The sequence below is a fragment of the Perognathus longimembris genome, chromosome 1, assembly GCF_023159225.1.
Source record: "Perognathus longimembris pacificus isolate PPM17 chromosome 1, ASM2315922v1, whole genome shotgun sequence".
In the NCBI taxonomy this organism is placed as follows: domain Eukaryota; kingdom Metazoa; phylum Chordata; class Mammalia; order Rodentia; family Heteromyidae; genus Perognathus; species Perognathus longimembris.
This window is the reverse complement of record NC_063161.1, coordinates 160,039,711-160,049,616: the sequence shown is the minus strand read 5'-3', so window position 1 is coordinate 160,049,616 and position 9,906 is coordinate 160,039,711. Positions and strand designations below refer to the sequence as shown.

General features: G+C 64.3%; 1 protein-coding gene across 1 annotated transcript; it reads left to right on the top strand.

Annotated features, from left to right (window-relative positions):
* Nucleotides 1-7,012: 7,012 nt before the first annotated feature.
* On the top strand, nt 7,013-7,894 carry Fam163b (family with sequence similarity 163 member B). Its single transcript, XM_048345780.1, has 2 exons — nt 7,013-7,129; nt 7,484-7,894. Exons 1-2 carry the CDS (start codon nt 7,037-7,039, stop codon nt 7,892-7,894), a joined length of 504 nt encoding a protein of 167 aa, XP_048201737.1. The 5' UTR covers nt 7,013-7,036.
* The last annotated feature ends 2,012 nt before the right edge of the window (nt 7,895-9,906 follow it).

Sequence of the window (9,906 nt, the reverse complement as noted above, 5' to 3'; positions counted from 1 at the left end):
CTGCTAGCTCTGTGCTTTCAGCCTCCTGGCCTGTTTGCTCCCTAGAAAATGTGGGTCCTGCTGCCATTTCTCCTTGCAAAGAGGGGCGTGGAGCCCTGTCTCCTGCACGGCCCGGGCCGCGTCCCCTCCTTCCTCTCTGCCCCACCCAAGGGTGACCATCCACGCTGGGCTGGATGAGATCGTCACGGCAGGTGTTCTCCTGGCTACCTGGCACAGGAAGGTCTAGTCTAGTCTTCTCATTGGGCCAGAGAAAAGAAGGAGACCCCCCACCCGTTCACTCCCTATCACACCCTCCCCCAACCAAAGGCAGCGTGGAAACGGGGGTCAGTCTAGGCTTCAGTCCTCCACGGGCTCGCGTTGCCTGTGGCCTCCCCTGGGCTGGGCCCCCTGGCTGAGGCTCAGCACTCTGGGCCGGACCCCAGGGCTCCTTCGCTGGCGTCCGGGAAGAGCTTCCACACATCTGCAATGGCCTGGGAACAGCCAGCGAGATGTCTGGGTCACTGTGCTCTTCTGGGGGGCCCCTCGGGGAGGCCAGGCCACCAGATTGGCAAGCTCAGGCTCTCCACGTGTTTCCAGCACACTGCTGCCTCCCACTTCACCCCACCCGACCCCGGGCCCAGACCTGCTAACCTCCCCTTGCAGGGCATGTTCTGGGGTCTCCAGCACTCTGGGCCTTGTGGCCCTCCGGCCCTGACAGGGCTGGGCTTGGGGGGCTGCGAGGGGCTGATGTTTGGGGGAGACACTGCAGGCCCGGTGGGGAGCTGCTCGCGTCCAGCCCCGCTCCTGCCATGCCACCCCCGATGGCTCTGGATAATAGCTCTTCTCCGAGACCCACCAGGGCAGCTGTGTGCCGCGGAGCTCTTTCCTGTCTATTTATTACCGAGTGCAGGAATCTGGGAGCCCGCCGAGCGTGAAATGAGGAAGGAGGAGGTCTAGACAGGAACTCCGCGGCGGCTCTCCACTCGCTCACGGAGCCGGGTCCCTGGGCTTCCAGGTAGCTGAGCACTGTACAGCCAGCCAGACATGTGCGTGAGGAAAGAGGCCCATGCGCCCCGAGAGACAGACGGCAAGCCCGGGGGCCCAGCCTAGCAATGCACTGAGCCAACCCTGCCTGGCCCAGCCTCAGTTTCCCCATGTGGAAAAGATTGGCACCCGCTTCACGGGGTTGGAAAAGCTGTTGGTTAAACCAGCAGGTGCCAGGGCCCCCCTCGGCCTCTGTGTGTGTGTGTGTGTGTGTGTGTGTGTGTGTGTGTGTGTGTGGTGTGTGTGTGTGTTTATAAGGTCCCAACTCTGGTGCCCAGTGGTGTTGAAGTTGCTAGAGCGGTGTGCCAGTGAGCCTGGCCAGCACAGAGCTGGCTTCTTTCCAGCACCTGCAGGAGCCCTGGGCACCTCAGGTGAGCAGACAGAGCTCCCCACCCCCACCCCCACCCCCCCACCCCCGCCCGGCCTCTCTGGGCGTCCTGCTCCGTGTAAGGCCCTGGCAAGGGCGAGGGCAGCGTGTTGAGTAAGTAGACTTGGAGCTCGGGTCTCCAGACACCGAGGCAATTAGGCACCGCGAGGGGGGCCGAAGCTGCACTGGCACAGGACGTGTGGTCCAGATGGCAGCGGTGCAGGGGGGTCCTGCCAGGGATGGGGGCGCAGGAGGGGGGTGGCAGGTGGAGGCGGTGTCTGGTTCTGCTGCCAGGTGTTTCCTGCCTGGCCCCAGGAGACAGTGAGGGCTTGTGAGCGGCTGAGCTCCGGGCTGGCTGCCCAGACCAGACATGGCCAGGGGAAGGGGCTGTCCCCCCCCCCACACCCCAGACACACAGAGGGTCCCCTTCTCGCAGTCTGCCCTTGAGCCAATGGCAAGGATAGGAAGCAGCGCTGTCTGTAAAGCTTAGGCCCGTGTATGGTCCCGGGGGGCAGGTGAGCAGTCCCCGGGGGCAGATGAGCAGTCCCAGGGGCAGGTGAGCAGTCCCAGGGGCAGGTGAGCAGTCCCGGGGGAGTCTCACCACTGGCACCGGCTGGCCGTGGGGTTTGGGAGCCGCTGCTTGGGCGGCGGCTCCGGGTTGTCCCAACCTGCCTGGCGGACTCGTGTCCTGGGCTGTCCCCTCGCCTGTGGAGGTGGCCCTCCCTCCAGGACTGGTCCTCTGAGAAGCCCCTGGCCCCAACCTCCTCCCTTCTGTACCCCAAGCCTCCCGTTCTTAGAACGAGGGCCTCCTGTCCCAGGTGGCCATGGGCCAAAGTGTCAGTAGCACTTTGTAAGGCTATCTTGGTTTACTGGTGGGTGCTTTGTGTGTTCAGAACTCTCTATCTATCATCCATCTATCTATCTATCTATCTATCTATCTATCTATCTATCATCTATCTATCTATCTATCATTTATCTATCTATCTATCTATCATCTATCCATCTATCTATCTATCATCTATCCATCTATCTTCATCTATCCATCTATCTATCTATCATCTATCTATCTATCTATCATCTATCTATCTATCTATCTATCTATCTATCTATCTATCTATCTATCTATCTATCTATTATCTATTTCTCTGGGCACTGACCCTGAGCTTTTTTTGCTCAAAGCTAGAACTCTACCATTTGAGCCACAGCTCCACAGCTGGCTTTCTTTGGGGGGGGAGGGGGTGGTAGTTAATTGGAGATAAGAAGAAGAGTCTGACAGGCATTCTTGCCTGGCCTGGCTTTGAACTGAGATTCTCAGATCTCACCCTCCTGAGTAGTGAGAATGACAGGTGTGAGCCACCGGCACCCATTAGGACTCCCCAATTTGGGTGTCCATGGGAACCACCCAGGCCTCTTGCAGGGCTGGGCAGCAAGGCAAGCCTTGAGCCCGGCACACCCCTATTACAAAGGGAACCGACCCCAGTGAGAAGCCTGACACGGGGACACCCAGAAATGTACTTCTAGACAGTCCCTCATCTGCTGGGCATCTGGGGCAGGGCCCAAGGCCCCTGGGGACTGGCAGTCTGCTGCAGCTGGGTGAGTCCTAGCCCTGGATTGGGGGGGGGGTGAGGGGATCCCCCCCCATCGCCTGCACTGAAAGGCTCTGTGGTGTGTGCTAGCATTCAGGAGGGCTTCCTGGGGGGCGAGGGGCGGGGGGGGGTGCCGACCAGGCTTTGATGGGACCGATCTGAGGACGGAGCAAGAGCCAGCAGGGAGGCAGGAAGCCGGGGCGGGGCTGGGGAGGCCCCGTGGCCACAGGGCCGTCTGGAGCTGGCGGTGGGTGATGTCAGGCCCTTGCACCGGCGTCGCCAGCGGCGTGTGCGTCTGTGCGGGGCCGGGCCCTGGCGAGTGTCGCTGTCCCCGGAGGGCGTGGGTCTGCGCGGCCAGGCTGAGCCGCTCCAGCTGGACGGCCGGGGTGTAGGAGCGGCGCTTGCTGACAGCCCCAGGCCACGGGCCCGTCCCGCTGCCGGAGAGGAGCCCGAGGGCCCGGCAGGGAGACCTGGGGTGCCCGGGGACCCGACGCAGGACCCAGCACAAGGCACAGAGTCATAGCACGCTGCCCCTCAGGACCCTGGGCTCCCCTTGCTTTACACAGGAGGACGCCTTAACGAAGGCGGAGCTGGGCGGGGCGGGCGGGCGTGCGTCCCGTCCAGACACACTCCCGGAGGGGTCCTCCCGCCCCCGCCGTGCCTCCCGCCAGCTCGGTCTCCCCCCAGGGCCCAGCCCAGCAGCTGGGGGGGCAGGTGCCCTTGACTGAACACACAGTGGTCCAGTGGGGCCCGGCCATGGTCAGCGCCAGGCTGAAGCATTGGGGTGGGGGGTGAATTCAGCCTCTAAGGGCCACAAGCTGTTCCCCCAGGCCTCCCTCCCCCCTCCCTCCCTCCCTCCCTCCCTCCCTCCCTCCCTCCCTCCCTCTCTCCCTCCCTCCCCTCCCTCCCTCGGGCCTCCTCCTCGTTCTGCCGCTGAGCTTCGTGAGTTTCACCACTGCACTGGAACCAGAAGGACCCACCGTGGGTGTGAACCGGAAACCCACTGAGGACGGCACCTCCCCCCCCACCCCAGGACCCTGGCGCCCCGGGGACTCCTGTCGGACCCTCTGCTCCCGTGTGCCCTGCCTGCCCCCCGGTCCCGCTGACCCCTGCGTCTGTTACCTCAACAACGCCAGCGCGCCGGCCACTGAGCCTCCGTGCGGGCTGGTGACCCTCGGAGACCGGCCCTGCCCCCCAGGCCCCGAGGGCGCGGCCCCCCCCCCCCACGAGTCCTCCACAGCCTGCAGCCAAGGGCGGCAGACGCGGCCCCCAAGGCAGCCACTCAGGGGCAGGACACAGAGAGGAGGGGCCGGGGGGAGGCACCCCCAGACCGCGAGCTGGGGGCGCGGGGTGCTCACGCCAAGGAGACGCCCGCTGCGCTTGCTGGTCTTGCGGTGCTCCCCTCCGTGCTCCCCTCCGAGCGGGAGTCTGTGCTCTTCCCGTCGGGACGGCCCCGGGGGTCTCAGGCGGGATCCCGCAGCCGGGACCATGCTGGGGGGGCCCCACGGGCCTCGAGACAGCGGCCTTATCGCCCCCCCACCCAAGGAGGGGCAAGAGCTCAGAGTCTGGACAGCCAGATGCCCCCCGCCTCCCGCCCCTCCGCCCTCCAGACCCTGCCCCGCAGCCCTGCCGGGCCAGCCGCCCTGCGGGGCCGAGGCCGAGGCGGGCTGAGGCTGCCAGGCAGAACGCCCAGGGGGCACAGGGCCCCCCCGGGCTGCACCCCCACTGTCTCAGTGCTGCTGGTCTGTCTGTGGGGCCGCCCATGTGTCCTGTGTGTCTGCGTCTGGACTCCTCTGCCGTCTGTTGAGGACCTGGGTTCCGGTTCCAGCTTCATCTCTGGCTCCGTGGGGCGTGTGCGAGCCCCTCCGGCAGTGTCCGCCCCCCGCCCCCGCCCTCCCCCCCCCCCCCCGACGGCAGCCCGGCTTTTCCACCACCGTGCTTGCCTGTGGACTCCCAAAGCGGCCCGCCCCCGCCCCCGCGGAGACCTTGAGTCTGTCCGTCGTTCCCGCGTGTTCCCCAGAAGAGGACAGACGGTGGACCCGCCTTCCCGGAGAGACGCCGGTAGAGTTTGCCAAGCACTGCGGAAACGTGCACACCACGGAGGTGTGGGGCACGTCCGTGTCCAGCAGGGAGCGGGGCAGTTGGCACCCTGCGCACACAGCCGTCTGTGGGGCCCGGCCCGGCGAGCTGGGGATCCCCCACCCCATGGGACCTGAGGGCGGGGGCAAGGCCTGCCACCGCACCGAGGGGACCGGCCGCCCAGGAAGGGCGGGGGGGGGGAGGGAGAGAGTCTCTGAACACACCTGCCTTTGCTTTATCTAGGCTCATCCAATGAGACTGAGATTTAGCCGCGGTCTATAAACTGTTAAGAACAACAGGTTGGGCCTGGCCCCTGTGGCTCATGCCTGTAGCTACTCAAAAGGCTGAGGTGGGAAGAAAAATCACAGTTTGAAGCCAGCCTGGGCAGGAAAGTCCATGAGATTCTTTTTTTTTTTTTTTTTGCCAGTCCTGGGGCTTAGACTCAGGGCCTGAGCACTGTCCCTGGCTTCTTTTTGCTCAAGGCTAGCACTCTGCCACTCGAGCCACAGCGCCACTTCTGGCCATTTTCTGTATATGTGGTGCTGGGGAATTGAACCCAGGGCCTCGTGTATACGAGGCAAGCACGCTTGCCACAAGGCCATATCCTCAGCCCCTCCATGAGATTCTTATCTCCAAATAACCACCCAAAAGCTGGAAATGAAGCTGTGGCCTTGATTGGGAAAAGCCAAGGTGGGGGGGGGGGGTGAGGCCTGAGTTCCAGCCCCATTACTGGTGCAAAAATAAATAAATAACAACAAAAATGCCCACAGGATTCACACTGGAAAAGGCAACTGGGAGGCTCTGCCGTGTCAGTGAATCTCTAACTCTTCCCCGTGCCAGCACTTGAGATAGCTTGTACAGTCTGGCACTGGCGGCTCCTGTCGGTACTCCTAGGTACACAGGAGGCTGAGATCTAAGGAGCAAGGTTCAAAGCCAGCCCGGGCAGGAGAGTCTGTGAGACTCTTAGCTCTAATTAGCCATCCAAAAAGCCCAAGTGGTGCTGTGGCTCAAGTAGTAGCCTTGAGTGAAAAAGTTAAGGGACAGCCCCTTGGCCCTGAGTTCAAGCACCATAATAAAGCTGGAAGGAAGGAAAGAAGGAGGGAGGGAAAGAGGGAGGGGTGGAGGGAGGAAGGGAGAGGGGAGGGGGGGAGGGAGGAAGGAAGGAAGGAAGGAAGGAAGGAAGGAAGGAAGGAAGGAAGGAAGGAAGGAAAGAAGGAGAAAATAGCCTTTGTAAATCTAAGCATCCTGAAGGGAATTTTTCTTCAGGTTTGTGAGATGGAAACGTTCCGGAGGGGCAAGTGTAGACTTGTAAAAATGGAGAGACCAGGGCTGGGAATGTGGCCTAGTGGCAAGAGTGCTTACCTTGTATACATGAAGCCCTGGGTTCGATTCCCCAGCACCACATATATAGAAAAAGCCAGAAGTGGCGCTGTGGCTCAGGTGGCAGAGTGCTAGCCTTGAGCAAAAAGAAGCCAGGGACAGTGCTCAGGCCCCGAGTTCAAGCCCAGGACTGGCAAAAACAAAAAAACAAAAACGGAGAGACCAGGAAATCTATCTTATATATGTGTTTGCCACATATTCCTTAAGCGAAAGGGGACTGGCTGTGTTCAACAGTGGACTACAGTCAGAAACCCTGTTTGGAGAAACATTTCCTGAGGTGGGCAATGAGGTTAAGATAGCAGGAAAACAGGTGACAAAACCCAGATTCACCGCGCGGTTGAGCCGTCAGGGCGCGCGTGGGGCCCAGCCCGGAAGGGGGCCCCGCCTCGGCTGGAGGGTGCATTTGCAAAAGCCCGTTCTTCACCTCTGCCTTGTCCAGGTTAGGAAGCCGAGGCTGGGGACGCACGAGGCCGGGCAGGCCCCGGCTCTCTCCCGCCCGCCCGCCCGCCGGGTCCCCGGCCCGCCCGCCGCCCTCGGTGGAGCTCGAGGCTTTAGCGCGGTGGTGTCTGCTGCGGGCGGCGGCTGATGTAGAGGCGGGCGGATGACAGCCGGGACCGTGGTCATCACTGGCGGCATCTTGGCGACTGTGATTCTGCTCTGCATCATCGCGGTTCTGTGCTACTGTCGGCTCCAGGTACCCGCCCCCCACCCCGCCCCGCCCGCCCGCCCGCCCGCCGGGGGCCAGGAGGGGCTGGTGGGAGCCGAGGGCGGCTCTGCGGAGGGCGGGAGCCCCCGGGAAGGCCTAGGGTGGGGACCGGCTGGGCGCCTGGGCCACCCACCCCCCGCCCCTTCCCCCACGTGTGCCTCGGGGTGACCCTGGCCCCCGGTGCTCCCGAGAGGGGGACGGGCGCAGCGCCAGCCAGCCACGCGGCTCTCGGGCCACCTTGCCCCGCCGTGCCTCAGTTTCCCCACCTGCCCGGTTGTAGCGGGCCGCCTCTCTCCGGTGTTGGGGGTGAGCGGCGCAGTGAACCCCGCTCTCTGCCCACAGTACTACTGCTGCAAGAAGGAGGAGCCCGAGGAGGACGAGGAGGAGCCCGACTTCGCCGTCCACTCGCACCTGCCCCCCCTGCACTCCAACCGCAACCTGGTGCTGACCAACGGGCCCGCGCTCTACCCCGCGGCGGCGGCCCCCGCCCCCGGCCACAAGTCCCCGCAGGCCCGCGCGCTCTGCCGCAGCTGCTCCCACTACGAGCCGCCCAGCTTCTTCCTGCAGGAGCCCGAGGACGAGGCGGAGGGCATGCGCAACGGCGGGGGCCGGGTGGCCTACAGGAGCATCAGCCAGGAGGACGTGGAGCTGCCCCCCGGGGGCTTCGGGGGGCTGCAGGCCCTCAACCCCCACCGCCTCTCCGCCATGCGGGAGGCCTTCTCCCGGAGCCGCAGCGTCAGCACCGACGTGTGAGGGCGTCGGCCGGGCCTGCGGCGGGGGCGGGAGGGGGGGCGGGAGGGGGGCGGGGGGGGCGGGGGGGTTAGCCATGGGGCAGCGACCCAGGCCTCCGCCGGGCCCTTCCCCCCAGCCTGGTCCCCGGGGCGGGCAGCATGGTGGGTGGGTGCTCTCCAGAGGGCTGGGTGACCCCAGGTGTGGCCCGGGCGGGCGGCGCCGGGCTCAGGGATGGAGGCCAGCTCCCGTTTCCTGGCCTGGCTGTCTCTGATGGGTGACTGTGGCCTGTCACTCTCTCCCTGGGCCTCGGGCTTCCTGGTCACCTGGTCACGGGAGGGGGAGGGGCGGCCTCCCAGGAGGCCCAGACCTTCCCTCCCTCCCTCCCTCCTCTCTCTCTCTCTCTCTCACACACACACACACACACACGCACGCACACACACGTACTCAACACTGAGCTGTCTGCTGCGCAGAGCTGAGCCCTCTAGCCAGATGTTGGGGCGTGGGGGGCTCTTGGGAGAGGGCAGAGGCACGGAGCGGGACCCCTGCTCTGGAAGGGGCAGTGCTGACCTCCACCCACACACAGCTGCCAACAAGCAGAAGCAACTTGGACAGGCAGCTGGGGCGCGCAAGGCGGGCAGCACCGTGGCCCAGGGGCTCAAGGGCCCCCAAACTCACCATGAGACTTGGGGAGGCCTCCTCACACCTGGGTCTTGGTCCCCCCGTCTTGTGTGATAGAGACAGAAACAGAGACACAGAGAGACAGACAGAGACCAGAGAGACAGAGCCTGTTGAGCTCTGGTTCTCCGTGGGGACCTTGGTTCCCAGGAAGGCAGCGCCCAGCTCGCCCTGGTCCACCTGCTACGCACTTGAGGAGAAGAGGCCCAGGCCCTGCCCCGCGCCCTGAAGGCCCGGCTGGGCAGAGCTCGCCGCTCCGTGGGGCACCTCAGCTGTGTGTGGTTCCCGGGGTCACCCCAGGAACTGCCACCCCCTCCAACCTCCCCACCGGTTAGGGAAATGATGCCCACAGGCCACTCCGGGGCGGTGCCCACAGCCAGGGCACTAGCCGCGCGGGGTGTAGACCCCCACTCCCAGCAGGCAGCTCTCTCTGTCCTGGGGGGTGTCACTCCAAGGGTGTCCTTTTGTCTTGGGGTTCCATCTCCCCTAGGCTGGGCTGGGTGGGGCAAGCTCTACAGTGAAAACGCCTTCCTAAAGACCAGCCAGCCCCAGGAGTGGGGCAGAACACTTCTTGCTTTTACCAGAAAGTTCCAGGGAGTTACCGGAGGCCCGGGCTGGACTTGGTGGAGACCTGCCGGCTTGGGCATTTGCGATTTTCCCCCTCGTCTTCCCGGCTCCTTCCGCCTCCGTTTGCACATGCTGATCGAATTGACCCCCAGCCCACACCTCCCTCCGCCTTTCTTCAACCCATCCCATGATGTCTGATGCCTCAAACCGGGGTGGGGGGCGGGCAGAGGGGCCACCCCTGGGCTGTCCCCCAACTTCCTCCTTGCTGGCCTCCGTCCCCTCTGTGTACATTATAGGTTTATTTGAAACAAGCACCCGTCTCTCCTGGCTCACTCAGCACCTACCTGGGGCTTGCAGGGAGTCGCCGGCTCCCCGAGGAAAGCAGAGGGCAATAAACTCGTCTCCTACACCCCTGCTCGGTGTCTTTAGTCTGCCCCGGGCCCAGGGGCAGGGGCAGCTCTGAGCCAGCTCGTGGGGGTCTGGGGGTCTGTCTAGAGGGTTCTCTGGTCAGGGGATCCCACAGCAAGCCTAGCTTTCTGCCTCAGTTTCCCCAAACCCCCAAGCCATGCAGGCAGGGTCCTGAACTAGGGCTCCGCTCCGGATCTCAGCGTGGAGCAGGACTGGAATTGCAGGAGGGGGAAGGACTGTGTCCTCGGGAAGGCCCCGTGTGAGCCAGCACCCTGAGGCCCCCTGCCCCTCACCCACAGACTCAGGCGGTCCTTCCTGAGGCCCGCAGGCCCCGCCTCGCCCCTGCACCCCCCCCCCCCCGTGCCCCCGCCGCGCCTCTCCTC